Source organism: Dermochelys coriacea, chromosome 17 (assembly GCF_009764565.3).
Source record: "Dermochelys coriacea isolate rDerCor1 chromosome 17, rDerCor1.pri.v4, whole genome shotgun sequence".
NCBI classification, from domain to species: Eukaryota; Metazoa; Chordata; order Testudines; family Dermochelyidae; genus Dermochelys; species Dermochelys coriacea.
In genome coordinates, this window is record NC_050084.1 from 19,046,732 (window position 1) to 19,070,902 (window position 24,171).

At 42.1% G+C, this 24,171-nt stretch overlaps 1 protein-coding gene and 1 non-coding gene across 3 annotated transcripts in view; one reads left to right on the forward strand and one right to left on the reverse strand.

Annotated features, from left to right (window-relative positions):
• Window positions 1–24,171, forward strand: part of CUX1 (cut like homeobox 1) — a 389,353-nt gene that overhangs the window by 342,721 nt on the left and 22,461 nt on the right. For both annotated transcript variants that reach the window (XM_038375269.2, XM_043499688.1), the window contains exons 15-18: window positions 16,143–16,279; window positions 17,311–17,377; window positions 19,749–19,864; window positions 20,431–20,547. In XM_038375269.2, the coding sequence (XP_038231197.1) occupies window positions 16,143–16,279; window positions 17,311–17,377; window positions 19,749–19,864; window positions 20,431–20,547 (437 nt within the window). The remainder of the gene's footprint in view (window positions 1–16,142; window positions 16,280–17,310; window positions 17,378–19,748; window positions 19,865–20,430; window positions 20,548–24,171) is intronic.
• On the reverse strand, window positions 4,925–5,030 carry LOC119844877. Its single transcript, XR_005289424.1, has one exon. It is a non-coding gene; the product is annotated as a U6 spliceosomal RNA (small nuclear RNA).

Below are 24,171 nucleotides of genomic sequence, written 5' to 3' on the forward strand. Positions count from 1 at the left end.
AGAAAAAAATGGTTACATTCTGAACTTGAGGAGAGAGAGGAGGACCAAAATAGCATGTTAGATTTTTTTTGTAAAATCGATTGTTGAGGTTACCAGTGACTTGTGATCAGAAGTGCTTACCATTCAAAAATATAGATGTGGCAGAACTTTGGCCAATATTTGGCTTGTATTTGACTGTATTTTTAATGGATATTCATAAAGAAAATTTTCTCTTGTTGTGCCTTAAAATGTTAGCAGGCTGTTTTTTCCTGTAAGTATATTGAGTGCTTCCTACAAGTTTAGAATTGAAAATTTGGTATTAAAGTACAGTTATTTAGATTCAACAATGAAATTCTTTTTGAAAAAACAGTAGAAATCTGTAGCTTGAAATGTGTTCAGATTCAGTTGTAATGCATGTTTGTTTCATACTCTTTTACCAGTCCTGTTGTGATCTATTCTTTAAATTGTGACTTTGAGGTCACTGAAATTATTGCAGGACTGGGACCTAACCATATAATGTCTCCTCTTCAGTATCCATGTATAGGCCTGTCTCTTTAACATTTTTCCTGTCCTGCAATAAGAGAGTATATATCTCTTTTTTTCAGGAACTATTGATTATTCGATGGAGTTCACACTGCCTGAGAGGAGCAATTTTAAAGAGCTAAAACTGTAGATTTTGCACTGTACTGTTTTACATTGTTGAGCAATATTTGGTGGCATGAAGTTGTGTAGGTATTAACCAGCTTTTTCCATCCCTTCAGGCTGTTCCAGAAATTCATCCTATTGGTTTATAATATGCTAAATTACATTAGCAAAATAACTATTGAAGTTCAAAATGAAAACCTTGTTCATTCTGTATCTTTGCCATCTCTAGCTTTGCTTATATTTATTATCTCAGGAGAGGACAGTTATCGAAATACAGTATTAATAATGTTCAATACATTTTATTTAACTTTCATTCTTCTGTAACTGCATTTCTTTACCTCTGACATGTCTGTGACAGTTTGCTTAGTAAGATGTAAAAATTAGTTTTAAATAGAAATTTTAATACTATGTAATGACTGATCAAACTGTTGATTTCTAGGAGTATAATAGGATTGTCTTGTGTAATTTTACCTCAATCATTTTAATGTTAAAGTACCTACGCTTTAAAAGCAGTCTCACTCTGCTAGTTAATCTTCTGTATATATTTATAATTGTGCATGCTTTCAGGCGTACTGGATTATGTTAACACCAAATATACTGGAAATGTACATGTAATTATGCAAGAGAAGTGTACCATTTTCAAAAACAGACAGTTGCATCTGAACCTACACTGAGGAGTTGGGGTTTCTTTTTCAGTGTAGCATAGAAACATTTTCCTGCTGTAAAATCAAATTATGCTCTTTGGCCCAAATCCTCCTGAACTCTTTGCAGTTGAAGAAAGTCACCTGAAACGGAGGGGTTCTGCATTAGTGAGGAGAAAGTCTCAGAAAGCTCAGAGGTGTGCAACCTGCTATTTCATAGAGTTACAAGAAAGAAATATGGATCCTATGTGCATCCCAGATCTTAATCTGAAGTGTTATGGAAAAGCCGAGATACCTGTCTCCAAAAAGAGAGGTGTGGAGTGTTAATGCCAACAGGCCCTTAGTGCTTGCTACTATAGCATTCCTATAGGCCATTCTTGTTTTCATTTTAAATGGCTTCTTCTAGTGTCAGATGCTTTGATGATGCCCTGAGATTTTTACAATGGAAATTATAGAGTCAAGCAGACAAGCCTTTACTGTTTTTATCAGGAGAAAGTTTGTTTCTAGTATCTAACATTTTCTTCATTCTCTATTATTTCTTTTTGTTGTAATAAAGGTGATGAACAAACTGTTTACATTAGAACGTTATTTTACTGTATTAAACAGTTATTTCTTTATTGCTACAAGCTGGAAGAGATGCTATGAGGAAATTATGATGGCTTTCTTGAACTTATTAGTTACCCATGTATGATCCTTTAAAAATCCTCCTTCATGAGAGAATTTCCTGCCTTACAGAGTGATTCCATTGATTAACACTAAGTTCCTGGTTGGGGGCGGGGGGGACAGGACCCCTAAACCACCCATCCTTTTTAGGATTCCAAATTTCATAGTTACAGCAGTTGTCATTTTTAAAAAAAAAAAGTCAGGATTCTTTACTGCATGGTGTCTCGGATATCAGCGTTTCCCCTTATAGTTGGAAAAGGAAACAACCAGTAACTGTGGAATCTGTAGGTAAAGGTTGACTTTAAAATGACAGGCACTCAGTCTTGCGGATTTGAGCCCCTCAGATGTTTATGAAATCTCAATCCTGTACTGTACGTGTGGTCAGTACTGCAGTGCTTCGATGCCAATGTATACCAATGTGTGTTTTTGTTTTTAAATCTTTTGAACTCAACATACATTAGGCCAGTTTTTCAGCATAAATAAGCATAGTTCTATTTAAGTCAATGGAGCTGTGCTACTTGTGTAAATTTGGTCCCTGTCTTGTTAGTTCCTTTCCATTACATAAGCTTTAGAGTGCTGTGCACTGAATATGTATAATGTAAGCTACTGTCATAGTGAATTTTGGTAGCTTACTTGATTAGTCGGCTCTAATTTTGCAGTGACTACCTTGGAGATATTTCCAAGTGCATTGACAAGAAACTGGCTGTAAGAGAGACTGTATAAAAGACAGGTTTCAGAGTAGCAGCCATGTTAGTTTGCATTCGCAAAAAGAAAAGGAGTACTTGTGGCACTTTAGAGACTAACAAATTTATTAGAGCATAAGCTTTCATGAGCGCATCCGATGAAGTGAGCTGTAGCTCACGAAAGCTTATGCTCTAATAAATTTGTTAGTCTCTAAGGTGCCACAAGTACTCCTTTTCTTTTTGTATAAAGGATGTTAATTTATTGTAATGTGTGTTGTTTAGCCAAGATAAAAAGTTATTTCCTTCCGATAATCCTGATAATCTAGATGGGTGTGATCATCTTTTCCAGCTAGTCAGACAGGCAGATGCTACTGAATATCAGATCAGATCACCAGCCATGATTTTTCTTTCTCTTGCTCCCAGTTTGCATTGTTTTTATTAACTTTCATTTCCAGTATAGTAAACATGAAAAATAACTAATGGTTCATTGCTAGGACAGGAAGGGCAGAAGCTTAAATGTATCTTGAACTTTTCAGGCAAAAGGCAATGGGGCATTTGGTCTCAGATACCACAAAGCAGCCTCTTGTTGCAGTGAGCAATGACAGGGACATTGACATTGTCATAAAAAGAAAAGGAGTTCTTGTGGCACCTTAGAGACTAACAAATTTATTTGAGCAAAAGCTTTTCGATGAAGTGAGCTGTAGCTCATGAAAGCTTTTGCTCAAATAAATTTGTTAGTCTCTAAGGTGCCACAAGTCCTCCTTTTCTTTTAGCGGATACAGACTCACACCGCTGCTACTCTGAAACCTAACATTGTCATATTCCACATTTCTGACCTGATCTTGATGTGAGAGGCACACTTTGTAGGAAGAAAGGGAAGAGCATCTATGAGTTCTCTGCATTTCTTTGCTTTTGTGCATATACCTGATAATTGTCTTGAATAGGGTATTCTCTCATTCTGAGACTGTAGACAATACTGTACCTGGCCCATTCTCCTACTTTAAAGTTCTAGAGACATAGTAATGTACATAGGAAAGCCATTCCATCTTAAAATAGTCATGGACCTCTGTCTTTTATGATCCAAGTGATTAAGAAAATTCATCCTCTTCTAGTGGCTCTCTGAAATAAAAGGAAATAGTGGCAATAATTTATTCCTTCCAGATTGGTCCTTTTACTCATTTAGTCTAGAATGAATTTGCTTACTCATCTGGGGCAGGAGAATCAGACGTCCGTGGTTTGAAGATGAGGTCTTTTCTTGGTGCATAAATATCTCAGCAGATGTTACCATTGGCTGTCTCTGGGGTCCTTTCTCCCTTTTCCTCCCTCCCCCACAACACACAATTTTTATGGATTCCAATGGGAAAGGCATGATGTGTGTCAAATGCCAGCTGATTCCAGTTTTTTGAGTGTTTCCCTAATCAGTTTTCTCTTTTGGGGTATACCTGTGCACTGAACCAGAACCCTTTGGAAAGTTTTATGCTATATTCTGAAGGTCTGCAGAGAGACCAGTGCACTTCAGCTAGGAGACTTTTCTAATGGTCACAGCTGTAGCTACAGATTGGGCAGATGTGCCTGAGCATTACAGGGAGCTTTTAAAGAATGCTTTTCACAACTTTCTGATCCTCAGCTGCTATCTTTTTTTGCCCCCTTTTTAAACTCCTGAAGAAGGTGAGATGCTCTAGGAATGGTCTTGTGCCAGGTACAGATGTAATAAATAAACACAGCTTGATTGCCACTCATCTGTAAAGTGACTGACTAATCTGACTTCCAGCCTAGCTCTATCTTCTGGGCATATTTGAAGCCTTGTGTGGTGATCTGAGATCTTACTGGCCATGCCTCCTTCAGACACTATTGAAGAAGAAGAGTTTGGATGTTTGAACTTTTCACTGCTCAAGACAAAATTCAGTTTGTCTAACACCTGGAACAGTCATTCGTGCAGAGTGGCTGTCTTTGTTAATGATGGCCTGTGAGGCATGGTTCAGTATTTTATGGAAGACACCAGCCTTCATCTCATCAACTTTATGGAAAGCAGAGTGATAATATTTGGCCCCTCCTCAAATAATTGATTATTTTTTCAAAGTCAAATATCTCTACACTCCTGATGAGACTATTTTGGCAGGAGTGATGATGAGGCTTCTACTATATCATCTTCTATGAGAAAATACAAGTTGTTTTGGATTCTGACCTCTACAACAGGAATGTCCTTTACTAATGGCATAATTTAAACTTCAATGAGGCAGGTACTAACTGGTACTTTGATAGGCACAAAAGACTGATCTCACTGGAGATAGTTTTTTCTGTTTGTTTGTTTTTTTTAATATAGAACGCTTCACGAATTTGCGTGTCATCCTTGCGCAGGGACCATGCTAATCTTCTCTGTGTCATTCCAATTTTAATATGGAGCTGATGCAAGGCAGAAAAAGGAGACTATAGCATTATCAGCACTCCAATCATGTCTCCAAGACTGCTGACCCAAACACTGAACTTACTGCACCAAATAGTTACCTCTCAGATGTAGGTTCATCCATGATCTTTATATCTTTTAGAAGAGAAGCAGGGCTCTGGGGGATGAAGGTGCCATCTCTCCCTTTCTTTCTTCCATTGCTGAATGCTGAGAGAGAACTTTCCAGACCCTCTCAAAATGCATTGATGTACCCCAACTCAACAAAGAGCCTGAAACTAGCTCTAACTGATAGGCCAATTTGGAAGCTCTCCAATCAACAAGGATTAGAGCTATGACTCCTAATACTTGTGGACCCCAGCAGTGAATTTCAGATAGGGGGAACATCTACTGGGCAAGTGCCCTTCACCAAAGCATCTGAGGTGTTGGTTAGGGAGGTCAGACATCAATATCTTGCTTTGACAAAAAGAGCAATATATAAACATTATTTTCTTTCTGGGCTCTACCATCGCAGCAGGAGATTAATCTCATTGGGCTGCAAAGGCTGCTTCTGGAACAGATATTCCAAAAGAGATTAGAATGTACTTTCCTACGCAAATACACATATCAACTTCACTGCTTCTAAATAACTATTCACAACAAATCAGCCCTAACTAGGGGGAGAGAAAAAAGAAAAGATGATCAATAAGCTAAGAATATTGAGGTACCAGAAGGAGTCCTGACTTGCTGCTTCAGTGCCTGGGTTCCATCCCTGGCTGTCACAGACTAGCTTTGGCCTTGGGTAAATCACAGACTCCGTGTCTCAGTTTCTCCATCCTTCAAGGTGGGATAGTATTGACCTATCAAATAGGAGCATTGAAAGTCGTAATCTCTGTAAAAGCATCTTCCTTCCAGTCAATAAAGTAATTTTCGAACCTCCAAGCCATCTGTGTTTCAGTGCACTTCCATTCTGTCTGTCCACTTCTAAGAGGATAAAGATAGGATTGGTTTTTTTGGTTTTTTTGGTTTTAAAAAAGTCTCTTCTAGTTTGGCAAATCACTGCTGTTCTTGTTTTCTGCAGAGTTATCTAAATCTAGGGTGTCCAGGACATTTAGAAAACAAGCTATCAACTAGGGGAATCAAAGCTTTCCTCTCATTTGTCAGGCCATATAATCTCGAACTAAATTGTTGTGGCATCTCTGTTTCCTCCATCTGAGAAAACAGATGCTGCACATGATTTGCCAAGAGAGTCCAGTCACTAGGATTATTTCCATGTCTTGAAGTTCTTATCACTCTGAGAACTGTCAGGGCTTCTTTATTATGAACATGCTTCTGATGTGTGTGTACATCTGCTGGATTCTTAACTACCATGGTTGAAGTGCCATCCGAGGCTCAGGCTGTCAGTATTTTTTTTTCTTGATATTAAAGACAAGAATTTTAACCTCCAGTTTAAGGAGAAAAACTGTTCAATTCTAAAACTGATGATACTCTCACAAATGAAAAGGATGGGCAAATAATTCAGTGCAAGTTGCTATCAAACTTAGCCAGAACATTCATGATTGATCTAAACCTATTACAATCAACCTTTTTGTACAATCTTTGTTCTCTTCCTTTGGATGTCAGTGTGGTCAGCCCTAATCTTTTCAAGTGGACAGCAAAACCCTTTTAAGACCCAGAAGGCCTGTAGATGCCTTCACCTATGATGCTATCCATCAGACAGTAGTTTGGATGACTCACTAAAGATCACTCAGCGCTAGCATTTTCCTTTTCAGTTCTCTGTGGTCAGGAGATGCCTTTATTCACTCCAGTCTGCCAGGTCAGCCCTTCTGCTCATTAAATGATCCTTTTCAATAATCCCTGTCATAAGAGCCTTCTTCCTAAATGATCCAGTCCTTACAAGAGACTTGCTCCAACTCCCATTGTTGTCAATGGGAGTTGGATCAGTCCATAAGTTGAGTAACTCAGAAATGGTTCTAAGATCTCATACCAAAGAAATCAAGGGAACAGAGGCTTTCGTTCGTTATGATTTGACACCTTTTCTTTCCTAAATCAGCTTTAGGAAATTAGCTTTGTGCCCTCAGTTTCTGGGAGGCATATTTGCACATGGCCACTTGCCCCTTAGTTATTTTCTTTTTCAGCTAGATTCCAGTTTTCAATTGTATGCATTTCATGAAGACTTTTCCTTCAGCCTTTTGTGTTTTCACTAAGCTCCTAACCGTAATGGCTTCTGACCTGTTATCCTCATGCAAGCTGTTTGATTATTTAAGAGGGGTTTTCCATCACTAATTTCTATGACCCAGTTCTCCAACTGGGCCATCTCCTCCACTATCTGAAACATGCTTACCCAGCCTCAGCATCCCCCAACTAGCTCTTTTCAAGTCGGAGGGGATTGAACACTAGGAAAACTGATTGACATTTCACATGCATGCCAGTTCTCATCTGACTGAAGTGTGTCATTTAAATTGCTTCATGACCTCCAGGGACTCTTGTAAACATCATCCCATAGGCAATTACCCAATAGAAGAATTCATTTACCAGATGGGAGCCCCAATTTAGCTCTTATTCCCGTGATAGTGGTGGTTTTGCTAAAATCCAGGTGACAAGATTCAGGTTTAATAGCACAAAAGATGTACATGGAAGACAGCGTTTATAGCCCAGTTAAAATCAATAGTGGCAATATATCTCAGCTACAACTGAGATCACCTTAAACTAGTTATCTTGCAAGGATTTAGGGCTCAATTCTCATCTCACACATGGGCATGCATGACTCAGCAGTCTGAGAATGTTGCTGTGCTTATGTCAGCTTGTATAGAAACCCCAGTTTCAGGATACACAATGCTGCGTGCCCACATGCCTGTGATGAGTTTTCTTTTCTCTAAACCAAAAGGATATTCTTTGCCAGGCTCATATTCCTGTCAGCCTTCTCAGGCAACAAAGGATGTTAAGGATGGTTTTGTCTTTACTTAGGTGGATCAGAATTCCAGCATTGTACAAATGTCAATCTCCAGCCTCTGGCATACTAGTTAGAGGAATCCCAGTGCCACCCACGACAGAAAGTCAGACAAATTAAATTACCTTCCGACCTCCCTGCTGGCGTAGAATTCCAATACAGTGCTGTTGGAATTAGAAAAGATAAGCATGGTACCCACTGGCTTATCTCATCAATGCTGCTAGTATTGTGAACAGTTTAGGTAGGGGTCCTTGTTGCTCCTCAGTTTTCATATCATTTACACAGCAGAATAGCTTAAATCAAATGAGAAAAGAAGCATGTGGCAAGATCATTCTGTTGCAATTATGCAAGATGTCTGTCTTTGAGAACTTTAATGTGGTTTCTAGCTCTTCTAGTAAAATCATGCAATGATGCATTCAAAACTGTTTTGTAGACATTACTAGATTTAGACAGAAGTTCAAATGTTACCTTTAGAGATGGGCACAACCAGCAACATTCTTATTAGGATTTCATACACACCAAAGCTCAGGACCCTTGAAATCTGCAGAATTCATTTCAGCCAGTCTCTTGCTAGTTTTTATATCAAAGCCATTGTGTAAATTTGCATATTTTTTTTAAGTAAGTATGGCACAATCAACAAGTCAGAAAAAAATTGAAGGTTTTGAGCCAGAATTTTCCTTAACAACCATTGGTGCAAATGGAGCGCAAGGCTGGGGGATATGGGAAAAAAAAGTACAGACTTTCAGCCTCACCCAGTCAATCTAGAATCTGATAATATGCCTCCGTCTCAAGCTAGCTTCTCATAAACAATAACAGCTCCAAATCTCTCTATCTGTTGCCTCTTCAGATCCTCCCAGGAAAGTACAAGATTTTTCAGTAATATTCTATTTCCAGCTGCATAATATTTCACCCTTGTCAGGCTGAGTCGACAGGTAAAAGGACCATTCTTGCTCCAAACAGCACTAACATACAGAATGACAGGTTTCAGGAGGTGTTGATATTTTGTTCAGGTTGCTGGTTGAATGCATAAGATTGTCCAGTTGTTTCAATTCATCACCAAAGTGCTGGAAGTACTGAGAGCCCTAGTAATTCAGATTGAGTTGTACCTGTCAAGTTTGCTAGAGGCCACCAAGCTTGAGAATAAACAGTACAGTTGAGAATTCTAGTTTTCCCAGGACTTTAGCTTTATTTGTGCCATTATCTCTTGCAGTATGTTCACTTGAAGTTGAACAGTCTATGAAAGCTCACTTATCTTAAACTGGTTCAATGCATATGAGAATCTGAAGGGTTACAGTGAGTTCTGTTAAATGTGGCAACATACTGAAAATAAAACATGGATATTCTTTTGTTCTAGCTGAAAGCTTAAGACGCAGGCATTCTAACCCATTAACACAGGTCATTCTAGGTACTGTGTGAAGTTAAAGATGACCTGCATAGACACACAAAGGGGGTTGTGCCTCTTTTTTATTTTTAGTGATGATATTCAAAGCCTGAAAAGAGGCATATTAAGAGGAAGTGTGGAATGTTTCTAATTTTCGTTGTCTTTTACATTAGAAACTCAAGCTGTGTCTACTGTTTTCCTGGAAGACACTCTGTGGATGAATGGAGAATCAGTAGAATTATGACATAGCCAGTACCAAGGAGTGAAACCTGAGCAACTGAGAGAACCCTTTTTCACTCCATTTAAAATTCAGCCAGTTGAGGGCAGGGGTGGTTACTTTCCTTATTAAAAAAAACAAACAAACAATTAATTTAACTCAAGCATCTGAAGAATATTTAGAAAAAGTTCCGATAAGGATTGAGAGAGCTTCCATTCCAGTCCTCTGATCTGCCTAAAAACCATGGAAGTCAAAAATTCAATATTCTTGATTACAGGTTTCAGAGTAGCAGCCGTGTTAGTCTGTATTCGCAAAAAGAAAAGGAGGGCTTGTGGCACTTTAGAGACTAACAAATTTATTACAGCATAAGCTTTCGTGAGCTACAGCTCACTTCATCGGATGCATTACCAAGGTTTGGAAACAAGCAGAGGGGAAAAAATATCTTTTGGGGGCTCTTTGGTATATCAAAAAATCCCACTGTCCCAAAAAATAAAATGCAAAATTAATGGGTTTTTTGCATGTAAACTTTGAGGTATGTACTTGTACTGACAGGGTCCCCTGAGCCACTGGAAAATGAACAAAAGGATGTTTTGAATTTCTTCTAGCTGGGCAGGTAATATTGTCTTGTGGTCCGAGATGGAAAGTGGGAGTTAGGAGATCTGGCTTCTGTTTCCAGTTCTGCTGCTGAGTCACTGTATTACATTGGGCACTGTTGTGCCTCAGTTTCCCCATCCATAAAATGGCGATAACGTTCGCCACCTCAGTAAAACACTTTGAGATCCTCAGAAAAAAGATGCTGTACAAGTGCAAAATAATGTTGATTCATTCCTCATCCCTCTTACTCTGATGCTTTTATACTGCCGCTGAATGTGTCCAAGTAAAGATTCCTCAAATGTATTAAACTAATTTAGTTCTTGAATCTGAATTAACAGTTGGCAAATCCAAGGTTCAACTGGCACCTAGACATTTAGCTGATTGTCTGACCCATCCCCATTTGAGGGTCCCTGTCTCTGAGCCCTCCATGGCCATTTCCCTTCATTCCATGACAGACTTAGCAAAACTTTATAACAGGTTTCAGAGTAGCAGCTGTGTTGGTCTCTATTCGCAAAAAAGAAAAGGAGGACTTGTGGAACCTTAGAGACTAACAAATTTATTTGAGCATAAGCTTTCGTGAGCATAAGCTTTATAGTCACTTTCTGACGCTTTCCCCAAGAGGCTACAAGCACACAGTACCCAGTGAAACCTCTAGCAAAGTTCCAGCTCTCTGTGCTCATCCTCCCTCTACCACCCTCTCTAGCCAGTGCTATAATCGATTGCTTTATGATTGCCACATTTCCGCCTGCACAGGATTAAGATTAAAGGAAACATTTCCCTTTCCCTGGACTTGCCATCCTCTACAGGCCAATCTTGCAAGGTGCAGAGCGCTTCTACCTGCACTCATATCAATGGGGCCAGTCCTGCTCCTGTTGGGGTTAATGGCTGCTTTGCCACTGACATCTGTAGGTATAGGATTGGGGCCAATGGACATTAAATGGTGCTGAGCATACTGCAGAATTGGGCCCTAATTTTTTTTTTTTTTAGGGAAGAGGTTTTGTTATTTCCAAATATTTTGTATCTGGAAATATTCCTTTGAATATACAGTAGTGAATTCCAGGGCTCTCCCAAGTGCAAGCACTTTGAAGAGTATAAAGTAACCCTCTCACATTTCTTAAGAAACAGCACCCTCTAGGGTATTGTAGTTCTATTACAACTGTACAGATACTGCTGTTTGCTGATCATTTATACTGTATCTTTATATATGAAAGTTCTCAGCCCCAGCCCCCCTGCCCTAAAACTGTGCAGTGTTGTGTCATGGATTTTGAACATATATCAGCAAAAAGAAATAACTGGATTGTGTCTGCCATATATATCTATTTTCCCTGTAAATATGCTCCGACCTTATGCAGCCACCTGCTATGTAAGTAGCATTTGAGACGGTCAGTAATAATAGTTGGCACTAATATAGCAGCTTGTGTTAAATGATCTCTCTGATTCACAAACCATTCCTCCTCACAATACCTCTGGGGGGTAGGGAAAGCACTGTTGGCATTTCACAGATGAGGAATACAGTCGCACAGAAAAGGAAAGGGACCACCAAGCCCAGGAAGTGAGTTAGTTTCAGAGCTTAGGCTAGGAGCCAGGTCTCCTAATTCCCAGTCTTGTGCTCTAATCTTTTGTCCTCTTTTTTTATGCTGATAAATTATCTTTGAATTACAAGTTTTAAAAAAAAACGCAGGCCATGATGATTGGTAAGCAGTGGGAGTACTGGGAATTCTGCCATTCTGGATCACTGGGCTTTGTGGGAACAGTGTGGCACTAGCAAGTTTGAACTTTCATAAGTTGCAGATTCTAACAAGATCAAAATCTCAAAGCCAGACACAGTCAAACCCAGCAGATTTCACCTGGTTTTATGTCAAAAGCACATACCCTGCATGGTTTCAATGGGGAATCTACATCAGCCCGGACTCAAGCTAAAGGGTCACAAACCATAGGCAATCTTTCAGGACTTCGTTTCAGGTTTGTAGTGACGCTCCAAACCAGCAGAGGTTTGCATGCAATTTGGGCTTTTGCTGTAAAACGCTTTGCATGACTCAAAATGACACTTGGATGAATTCAAAGAGGTGCTTAAGAACCTCTAAGAGTCTGCCTTGGCTTTCCAAGCACAGCTTCTTCACTTGGAATCTAAACATCTCTTCTTATCCAACTTTTGAAAAATGAGCATTTGTCCACCCAGCTGTTTGGAATTTTAGGCAAGAGATGGTTACTCACCCTGTGCAGTTGTTGAGATTCTTCGAGATGTGCCCTCCTGTGGGGGTTCCACTTCAGGTGTCGGTGCGTCCCGGCGCCGTTGATCAGAAATTTTCAGCAGCAGTGTCCGTCTGGGTCACATACGCACAGTGATCATCTCGCAGCACCATTGGTGCCTCATCTAAGGTGCACAAGACCCGACGCCCTCAGTTCCTTCTCAACCATCCTCGGACTGAGACGGAGCTCTGTAGCGGTGTCAACGAGAACCTAGAAAAAATAATTAGGAATAGTTAGAATTTAGTGACATTTAAGTTTTAGTTCGTTAATGGTTAGTTTCTCATCTCCTTTTTCCTTCTTTAAAAAAAACAACTAATTACTAGGTGCATCATCAGTGCCCTCTACCAGCTGTTCACTAAGCTTTCACCCAGCTGAAAATTCATATCATGTGGGCTTGATCCTATAGCCTTCACTGAGGCTAATGAAAGTTTTGCCTGTATGAAAATGCAGGATTCAAATCTATTTACTTTAGCAGAGCTTTTGATACAGTCTCCCACAGTATTCTTGCCAGCAAGTTAAAAAAGTATGGATTGGATGAATGGACTATAAGGTAGATAGAAAGCTGGCTAGATTGTTGGGCTCAATGGGTAGCGATCAACAACTTGATGTCTAGTTGGAAGCTGGTATCAAGCGGAGTGACCCAGGGGTCAGTTCTGGGGCCGGTTTTGTTCAACATCTTTATTAATGATCTGGATGATGGGATGGATTGCACCCTCAGCAAGTTCACGGATGACACTAAGCAGGGGAGAGAGGTAGATACGCTGGAGGGTAGGGATAGGGTCCAGAGTGACCTGGACAAATTGGAGGATTGGGCTAAAAGAAATCTGATGAGGTTCAGCAAGGACAAGTGCAGAGTCCTGCACTTAGGACGGAAGAATCCCATGCACTGCTACAGGCTGGGGACCAACTGGCTAAGCAGCAATTCTGCAGGAAAGGACCTGGGGATTACAGTGGATGAGAAGCTGGATATGAGTCAGCAGTGTGCCCTTGTTGCCAAGAAGGCCAACAGCATATTGGGCTGTATTAGTAGGAGCGTTGCCAGCAGATCGAGGGAAGTGATCATTCCCCTCTATTTGGCATTGGTGAGGCCACATCTGGAGTATTGTGTCCAGTTTTGGGCCCCTCACTACAGAAAGCATGTGGACAAATGGGAGAGAGTCCAGCAAAGGGCAACAAAAATGATCAGGGGGCTGGGGCACACCACTTACAAGGGGAGGCTGAGGGAACTGGGCTTGTTTAGTCTGCAGAAGAGAAGAGTGAGGGGGGATTTGAGAGCAGCCTTCAACTACCTGAAGGGAGGTTCCAAAGAGGATGGTGCTCGGCTGTTCTCTGTGGTGGCAGATGACAGAACAAGGAGCAATGATCTCAAGTTGCAGTGGGGGAGGTCTAGGTTGGATATTAGGAAACACTATTTCACTAGAAAAAAAGAGTACTTGTGGCACCTTACAGACTATTTCACTAGGAGGGTCGTAAAGCACTGGAATGGGTTACCTAGGGAGGCGGTGGAATCTCCATCCTTAGAGGATTTTAAGGCCCAGCTTGACAAAGCCCTGGCTAGGATGATTTAGTTGGGGTTGGTCCTGCTTTGAGCAGGGGGTTGAACTAGATGACCTCCTGAGGTCTCTTCCAATCCTAATCTTCTATGATTCTATACCTCTAGTGTATTATTTTTTTACTAAGCTTAAACAGATGGAGAGCTGGATTTCCTAATACCAAGAGACACAGATGGAGTCCATAACTGGTAGAAAAGAAAAGGAATACTTGTGGCACCTTAGAGACTAACAAATTTATTTGAGCATAAGCTTTCGTGAGCTACAGCTCACAATGAAGTGAGCTGTAGCTCACGAAAGCTTATGCTCAAATAAATTTGTTAGTCTCTAAGGTGCCACAAGTTCTCCTTTTCTTTTTTGCGAATACAGACTAACACGGCTGCTACTCTGAAACCATAACTGGTAGGTACATGATCATATCGAAAGAGAAATTCATTTGTAGTACAGCAGGCCCTAATTCTTTCTTAGTAAATTGAAGACGCATTGATTTAATGATGTTCTCTGTGTGTGTAGAGATGTATATAGCTATGACATTAGTGATGAACAGGGATTTTCGTTCTAAGTTCCTAGTTTTGGTCATCTAGAGATTATTTCTTGCATAGAAAAATGCTTATCATGTTTTAAGGTTTGATTTTATTCAGAAAACTTATCCTGAAATTGGCACATTCTTACCTATTGACTCTTACTTACTGGCTTTGTGTATCAGTCAGATCTGCTTGGTCAACTAACTTTAGGAACAAAAATAAGCTTTTATTGCTGCTTATTCCTGGCAGCCCTGCAGAGCCAGCCCAGCTCAGAAATGGGGAGCTTGTGTGCATCAGCAGAATTTGTTGGCAAGTTTCAATTGGTGACACGTGTAGACTGTAGACAGTGTTGTTTTCCAGGCTTGACGCAGGGCAACCATTTAACCTGCAGCTGCTTTAAATGGTTACAATCAGTAAGAAAGACCCTAGCCTGACTCTCAAATCCCTGGCTAAGTTTTGTTGTTACTTGTGAACTGAGCGCATTTGATCTGGAAGCACTGAGAGATCAAAAACGTGAAGCCCCACTTTGCCATTTTCACAGCCTCACTTTTAGAACTGCATGTGGGTGATTTTGTTCCTCTTGCTCAGGAATCTCAAAAACATTTTCATCTTAGATATGTAATAGGGATGGGTTTGAACCAGAACGCCACATCCAAACTCTCTGGAACTGTGCAGAAGTTCTGATCAGGATCCACGCATTATAGTGCAGGAGCCTGTCTACTTAGCCTCAATTAAGCCCTTAATGTGTTTTGCCAGTGGAATAAGCTACTTGAGCAATACTGACGGATATTCTCACCTGAGAGCAGACAGTACTGAGCACATGCAGGAAGTTATTTTTTTTGCTGAGCTTCCACTGTATTGAGTTCCAGAGTCCCAGATATAATGCACAAGCCCTGGATCTTGCAAATGGGAAGTTGTGCAGCTCTTAGGCTAAATGCCTTTTATATTCCCTGCTATTCATAACTGAACTCAGATGGCCACCGTGCAAGACTAAATAAGGCTGCGTTGCCCCAGTTCATTGTGCCCAGCATGTGGTTGTGGCTGGGCGTGTAGCATGCATTGGGCACCTCTGCAGAAAGCTGTTCGGCAGCACTGTTCTCAATCGTTTACACTGCACCGGCACCCCAAGATCTGTATTGGTAGGTTCTTCCCTCATAAGCCTGTAGAATCCAAAGGGACTAACAGGACAGTGCAACAGGGTTGCTGATGCATCATTTAGGGTTCTGGGTCTCATGATGTAAAACCTTCCTTCTTCCCCACAGCATGGTCTGTTTTTTGAAATGAGAAAGGTAGAGGAGAGTGCTGGCCATTCAGAAAGCTACAGTACTTACTGTACCCTTCAGAAATAACCATGACAGAGAATAAGGCAACACATGGGAGTAGATAATCTGAAATCAGATCAATGAAATGAATGTACAGGGATGGTCAGTTCACAGGAACACATGATTCTATCTGCAGCAATCGGTCGAAAGCTGTGTCAGATGTGGTAAAGTACGGCCCCAGGATGAAACCTGGGTACCTGAGGAGGCTCCTGACACCATGTTAGGCAGCTGAATTAGCATATTTCTTCTAGAGCAACAGATGCTGCATGCATCAGACCAAAGGGGAAGCTGGGTGGGATGAAAAGGGAGTTAGGTCGAGGCCCTTCACGCTGACCAACCAGTTTCGCTGGCTTTGTTTTTCAGCACGCTGTGCTGAGCTGCAGATCCAGTTCACTGAAGCCGTTTCTACTGTTGCTGATCAGAAAGAGCTCATCACCAACCTGGAGCGTGACCTCAGCACTATCCAGTCCATGTCTTCGATGCATCGCCCTGATGCCGAGGTAATTCCAAAGGTTTCCTTCCAGTTGCTGACCCATTGTTTACAAAAGCTTTATTTGCATTCAGTTCCTTTTCCTCCACTTCTCTGCCTTCCAGCCCTTCTCCTTCCCCTTCTACTATTCCAGATACTGTGCATCCCTCAAAATCTTCTCCATCATCCCACTCCCATCGTCCTTAAAAACCTCTGTGCTACTCCAAGCTAGGCTCTCAGTTCTTCATTCTCTCTGCTGAATTAACTGATCTATAAAAATATTTCCTGCTCTAGTTTCCCTAGGCCCCAGAATTCATCTCTGCCTCCTTATGCCCAACTCTAGAGTGTTCCAATTCCTCACAAGAGTTGAGGGCCACCACGAGGACCCCGGAGGGGTTGGCAAACCTTCTGAGAAGGATTTCAGCAATGATGGAGAAGCCTGCTGGGAAAACAGAAAGGAGGAACTTAAACTAAAATTTATCCTAACATTAAGAAAAGGTTCAGGTTTGAGATTTGGACAGAGGTGCCTTTTTCCTTGTTCGGCCCACCCTTATTGGGCTTGATATATTAGAGCCACGTTTGCTCTCCTGATTTCCATTCTGATGTTTTCATCACCCCAGACTCCAGTTCTCCCTGAGCTCTCACAAATGCTTCTGGCATCTGTTGTTTCAGAGTCTGCCTGCATTCTGCTTCTTTACATATTTATATTCAGGCCTTTTAGGTGCGTTGAAACTTCATGCAGCTGGCTGGACTGAAGCACTGGGTACAGCCAACCGGAGTCAATGCAATGAAAATGTCCATGGGGCAGATTATCAGAACTTTGACCATCGTCATTTCCACATTTCAGCCCATGAACTTCTTGATGTGTAGCCTTCATTCCCAGAATATGGGAAAGCATAGTCTTAAAACCACTACCAAAGAACCTGGTATGGACCACAGCTGGGACAGGAGAACGCATTTGATGTACTATTGCTCTGATCAGGTGTGGAGTTTCCTCACCTTCAGACCTGTGCTACTCACCTACACTAAGAGTTCCTATTCACATCTGATTTCTCCACCCAGGGTGCTGCTGTTCACAGCCTAGAGATGATTCCAGACCCCATTAAGGAAGCTACAGCCCTCTTTTATGGTAAGAGCCTGGACTGAGTCCAGTTCGTGCTTTGCTGTTTGGTAGCTGTGTGTTCCAGGGAGTTCAGCACAGACACTGGGGCTGTGGAAGATCACAGCTTTACATACTATCTATGGGGTCCATACACCAGACACTGAACTTGCTGAGTACCTAACTGGGTCGCATTTGTAAGTAGTAAGTTAACCATGCAAGGGAAGCAGCTGCGTTATGGGAGATCCAGTTGAAGGGTGTGCTGAGGTTTGCTGAGGCACTCTACTGCGGACAGCTGGTGGGGATTCTCCATTATCTTAACGGCCAGGACCTGTGCTTTCAGAGCTGCAGAATCCGTTCTATCCTGATGCTTAAGGTGGCCATGGTGTGCAACATAACAGCCATGAATTCCGAAGTAGGCACAGATGTTTTATTAAGCTCTCCTTGGGCCTGGTTTTCAGGAGTGTTGAGCACCTCCATCTGCTGTTAGCTTCTGGGAGATCATCCCTCAAAATCAACCCTTGTTAGCCATTATTCCTCAGCAAGCTCCTCCATCCTTTTGCTGCAGAAGAGATTCACCTGTATGCAGAGGTTCATTCCCGCCCTGTCACTAATTTATTGTAGCAGATGTGTCTTGTTGAAAAGCAAATGCTGACAGTCTTGGGAAGAAGTTTAACCAAGAATACTTGGTTGCTTGGTTCTCACTGTGCAGAGTCACTGACTGTTGCTTCTTCTGATATTTTCTCCCTAAAGTACAGCCCTGGACAATACAGCAGATCAGCTTCCCCCGGTAGCCACTCCACTGTTCCTTTCACATACACGTAGAATTCAGACTGAAACAAAAATACCCTGCGCTTCCACTTTTGATCATTCCACAGTGAATCCCCTCCAGACCCAGAGAGCTAAATGTTTCCTTTACATTTGCTGTTCGCTGCAAGGGCTGTGGGAGAAAATGAATCAAATAAATGACGACTGTTGGCTCCACTGGAAAAGAATCCATTTCCTTTCCTTTTTGTTTAGAAAGGTTTTTAAGTAGAATGATAAACAATTTCATGGCAACGGTTCCACGAAGCAAAAACAACCTGAAGCCACCCATCCTGCTGCTATGAATAACTCCACTGTGTAGACTTCGCTGCCTTCTAGGACATATTTATCTTCTGCTGTCCTGTGTAAACCCCTAGAGATGCCTGACCTCATTCACAAGGCCAGTGGTGGGGACAGCCATCCAGTGGGGTTACGTACTCACGAGAGTTCTGACCCCACTCACAGCCAGGCATGTTCCAGGCAGCTTCACGATGCAGGTCCCAGGTGTAGGAAATAAACAATTGCTTTAGCCCAGCAAGCAACCAATGAATTTTTGAAGAGGGATGAAATGGAGGCACTTTGTTAGGTTAAGGTGAAAAAAATAAAGTGGTTGGCACCATTTCACAGGCTTTGGAAAGGGACAGAAAAGGCTGAAGAGACCTTTGCCAGTGTGTCCACTACTGCAAAACCTTCCCCAGGAGGGGAGTCAGTGCAGCCCAGAAAGTGGGAGAGATTCACTGGATAGGGAGTAAAAAGAAAAGGAGTACTTGTGGCACCTTAGAGACTAACAAATTTATTTGAGATAAATGTGTTAGTCTCTAAGGTGCCACAAGTACTCCTTTTCTTTTTGCGAATACAGACTAACACGGCTGCCAATCTGAAACCTGGATAGGGAGTGTGACCAGGCCAGCTGGGGATTGCTGGGAACCAGCACGTTGTAAGCAGGTGCTGCTGGCGAGTGACAGTGCCCTCTCTCCTAACAGGGCCAATGGGATTGCCTTGGGGGACATTTCCCCCTAAGGTGTGTAGAGATTAGTTGGCCTCAGACAATAGGGATAATAACACCTACCGCCTGGGGAGAGTTAAGTTTTGATTAATTACTAGAGCTGGGCAGTGAACAGTAATTCCCTTTCCCAGAGGATTTTTAATGTTCAAAATTTAGTTTCATTCCAATTTGCAATGAAAAAAATGTTCAAAGTTCTCCAGGAAATGGAATTACCATTCTCCACCCAGCTCTAGGTCTGCCTGGGGGGCTTCCCAGGAGCAGGGCACCCTGAGAGCCGGGGCTGCTGGGGACTGGGGCAGGGCAGCTGATAGGAAACTGGGCAGGTTTTTATCGGAATGCTGCCGGTTTCCAGAGGAATTTTGTAAAAATTGAACAATCTCTGCAAAACATTTCAATTTCAGTGAACTGGCAAATTCTGAGAGGAAAAAAACGTTTTGTCTAAGTTTTTTCCATCCAGGTGCATTAAATAGCCATCAGTGCAGTCCTTTGAACCCTCTGGTGGAGGGTGCCATAGAAGTGCCACGTGTTATTTATCTTCCTTGAATGTCTGCTGACTGAGGATGGTCTCTCATGGTTAGCTCTGCTTCCTAGGTTATCCTCCATCATCTCCCAGCACTCCACTTCCCGAGGGGCAGATGGATTCCCTGCTGTCCATCATCTCTAGTCAGAGGGAACGCTTCCGTACAAGGAACCAAGAATTAGAAGCGGTATGTTAAGCTGCTTACAAAGACCTGACTTTGGAATGCTGGACCTGGGTTCTATCCCTGTCTCTGCCACTAGTCTGCTGGGTGACCTTGGGCAAGTCACAGCCCCTCTCTGCCGCAGTTTCCCCATCCGTAGAATGGGGATAATGATACTGACCTCCTTTGTAAAACACTTGGAGATCTACTGATGACAAGTGCTACATAAGAGCTAGGGATTAATATTGTGGTAAAAAGACACTCCCAGCCATGCATTTCTGGGCAGTTATTGCACTTCTTAGGGTTGAAGTCCATTAGGACTGCATTGAATCCCAAGCTAGAGTAGTTCTCTCTCCTTGTTTTTGTTTACAGTCATTCATTTTGATCTGGGTTGGAGGGACCCTCCTTGGAGGTAAACCCTTTGCTGATTGCATCTGTTCTTTGTCTCTGCTGTACTCAGCCCAGCAACTTACACAGTGCTTGGGCGGGGATTTTATTTCTGCCACAGGATAAGTTAAATCACCATTTGCCTTTCCAAAGAATCTGCAAACACTGGGCCCTCCAGCTAGCAGCATTTGTTCTGTGTGTTGCAGGAGAACCGCATGATGCAGCACACAATGCAGGCTCTCCAAAGTGAACTGGACAACATGAGAGCTGATAATATCAAGCTATATGAAAAGATCAAGTTCCTCCAGAGCTACCCTGGCCGGGTGAGTGCAGAGCCTGTCTCCATCTCAGCTGTTGTCCCTTGGAGGCTAATGCTTACCCATTCTGGGAGATCCACTGCATGTACTGGGGATCTGGAAAATACATGCTACTGTCTTTGTTCATTTGCAAAGCACTAAGTCGGTTAGGATGACACTGAATCTTTTCACTCAAGCCTGCTTAACCCATGTCTAAAATCACATCAGACGACAGTAATTGCCTATCCTGCCTGTCCAGTTCCTAGGCTTTGGGTAATCCAAACTTTCCATGATTGGAGACACCTATATAATGCCATAATACTGTCGTAGGTCACCTTATCCTTTTTGTTTGGAGTGGCTTGATAGAAAGTTGCCCCTATAAATCCTACATGCAAGACTCAGAATCATACAAATTGGAGATGGAAAAGATCTACAATATCAGGCCACTTGGACCATCTCCCTGCTGCTTCAGGATTGTCCTCTACACCTTAGGTCACACACACCCCATCTCTCTCCCGTATAATTGCTAATGTCTGGTTTTAAACATCTCACTAATGGAGCTACCCTCTGAGGCCAAGAGTTGGCATTTCCTGCCAGAAGGTGCCAATGCAATATGCTTTGGTGTTCACACACTTGTTCTCCGCCTGCAGGATCATAGTTGCTCCTGACTGGCCTGGCACCAAGGAGTTAAAACAAATAACTCCTGAAATTATTCAGAGTCTGAGAAATAATTCAGCCAGTGTCAAAAAGTGACTCATTCTTGCATCCCACCGCATGTAAGAGTTGTACTGAGGAATTTAACAAAGAGATTTATGTGGCACGTGTTCCCTTTCACAGAACAATATGCTCATTCAACTCACTGATCTCCGGAACTGTGGAGTGACGACCTCTGAGATTACAGTTCGTGACAAAAGGCTTTGTTCCCTGTGCATTAGTCACCAGTTTTCTGCGCTTTCCCCTGCATTCTACGTCAGAGTGGCAACTGATTTCCGTTCTTCATGTGCAATTGCAAGTGATGATGGGTGACAAATAGAGAGAATCACCCCTCTCCTGCTATACTGAACTAGAAACTCTGTAGTGCCTCTTACTGAACCCCTTCTGGCCAGCAGGGAGAGCTCCTCTCCTTCACAAGTTGCTAGCCACGGACAGCATGTACCAGCAATCGTGTGGGTCTGTCATACTCAAAAGTGGAGAGGCTAAAGCACGGAACAAGAGAGAGAATAAGCCTCTTAGTAATACACAAACATAAAATAAAGGCGTAAAGGTGTACACGGCCACACAATACTCAAACATCGCTGCTCAAGCAATACTCAACCATCATCTCCCCTCCTTGTTGCTTCCTAGAATGTCTGATGTATGGCACCTTGGCACACAGGTGGGATTTTAATATGCAGAAATCTCCCTCCATGCCAGTGGTCAAAGAGACCCTATCTTAACAATTGTTAAGAAAACTGCGTAAGCTCACATTTGAAGAGCTTTTCATTGTAGCTGTGTCTTCAAGCTGAAATGTCCAGTCATGTCCAAACCTTATGTAATAGCTCTAAAATGAAACTAGATACACTGTAGGAAAGCTGTCCTAATAATCCGCTTCCTTTTCTGACCTGCTGTGTGGGGATGGTCTCCGCTGTGCTACAGATGCTGTGTTTCACCGCAGAGGTGGCTGCATTTCAGTAGTGGGAGAATTGAATCCATTTTATGGATCAATATCTTAAATTTCTTTGGGATCCTTCTGGAGGAAGGTTCTATATATATTAAAGACCTAACCCTGGGCATCTCTTCTTCTTCTCATAAGGGATGAACTGGGTTGGGCCTTATGCTGTTATGTTTACTTTTCCTGTTAAAATGGAAGAGTGTATCTCTGTATTTACTACACCAGAATATCATCTTCATTGTACAAGGAGCACTGAATCATGTACAGCAAACCACCATGGAGGGTAACCACATAGAGAATCTAATGAGACATGTAACTGGTTAAAAATAATAATCAAAGACCATAAAATAAGGCATGCATATAATGAATGCATGAGCCCTAAACTGGGACCTAATCTAAGCCAAGGACTCTGAGATGCAGTGGTCTGTGTATCGTATTCCAGAGAATAGGGCATATTCACTAAAGTTTATTCAATTTGGGATTTACCCTGCTGAGAGGAACCACGAGATCATGGCTGGATGACTGGGCAGAACAACAAGGAACATGTAGTAATGAGACTTGAAAGACATCTTAAAGGTCAACATCATAATTTTAAAATCGTGATGATGACAAAGACATTTCAGAGATGGAAAAATAGGGGACAGCTGGCTAACAGCAGCATTGTAAATATGATGCACCCTTATAATTAAAGCTTGAGGCAGGCAGATATGGAATCATAAGACACCAATGCATAAATAGAACAAGTTAACAGAGCACCAAACTCCAGCACCCTAGGGGATTCTACATTTTTTAGTTGCTGTGTTTTAAGCCTACTTAAACCCCCAGTGGCAAAGAAACAAGTGAGAAAATCCAAAAGCAAGAGCAGCAAATGGGACCCAAGCATGAAAAGTTAGCACCAAATCAGTAAATCTACACATACCAGTACATGGAAATTATTATCCATTCAGACATGCCCTGAGATCCAATGCATTGTACTGACTCTGTGTCCACACTATGCACTGTTTGTATGAGCTAAAACGCTTTGGAGGAGGTCATTGTTTTACCTGAGTACATCCAATGTTGTCAAGGTGATTTGGGGAGGAATCAGTAAGTGGGCTTGGAATCTGGATGATATTTTAATAAGTTGGAGCACAGTTTGCAGACTTGTAGCCTCACATAGGGCTTTCAAGAAGTGCTCATTGTTAGTTTAATCCAGAGCCGGCTATAAGGTTATGAAATGGGAACTTCCATTCTGGGAGAAACTTGAGATCAGGATGTAGCTTACTTGAGATCATAACTTGCTTAAATAAGATCTACATCTCTCACCCCCTTTCAGGGGATTTTCACAATTTCCCTGGCCCTTTTGTCTGCTAATAGATGTGTTTAAATAGTGTTTTCCTCCCCCTGAGCCCCTCTCCCTCTCTCACCTGATCCATCAGGGATATTATGCTGGAGTAGTGACATCCTAAGCATTCCATGGCAAGAACATTCTGTAGTGTTGCAAACAGATAATTCTGACTTTGTTGTTCGATCGTGCAGCTGAGGAGGTGGGCGGTGTAAGATGAAACTGTTATTTACCTAAAACAGGAGCAAAGGAAACACAAAACTGCTGGTTAAATGAAAAGGTTTTGTTTAACTGGCCTTTTCTGCTTTGCTTGAGTGTGCAAGACCAACTTTGGAGCACTGATCAACTCCGCCATAGGACTGAGTTTTTACCCTGTGCACAGAATTGCACAGGCTACCACCATATGTGCAATTGAGCAGGGATTGTCTGGGGTGATGGGAGTGGGGCTTGGAGACGGGAGACTTGGACTCTAGTCTTGATTCCCCGTTGCCCAGCCACTCATACCTGTGCAAGGAGTTGCCAGCATTTTACACCCACTCTGCACTGGGGTCAGTGACTATCACCGGGGGCAAGGCAGGGCAGCATCAGGCCCTCTCTGCATAACCTTGGGCAAGTCACTTGATGTCTCCGTGCCTTGGTTTCCCCGTTTGTAAAGTGGGGATAAGATCACCCAAGC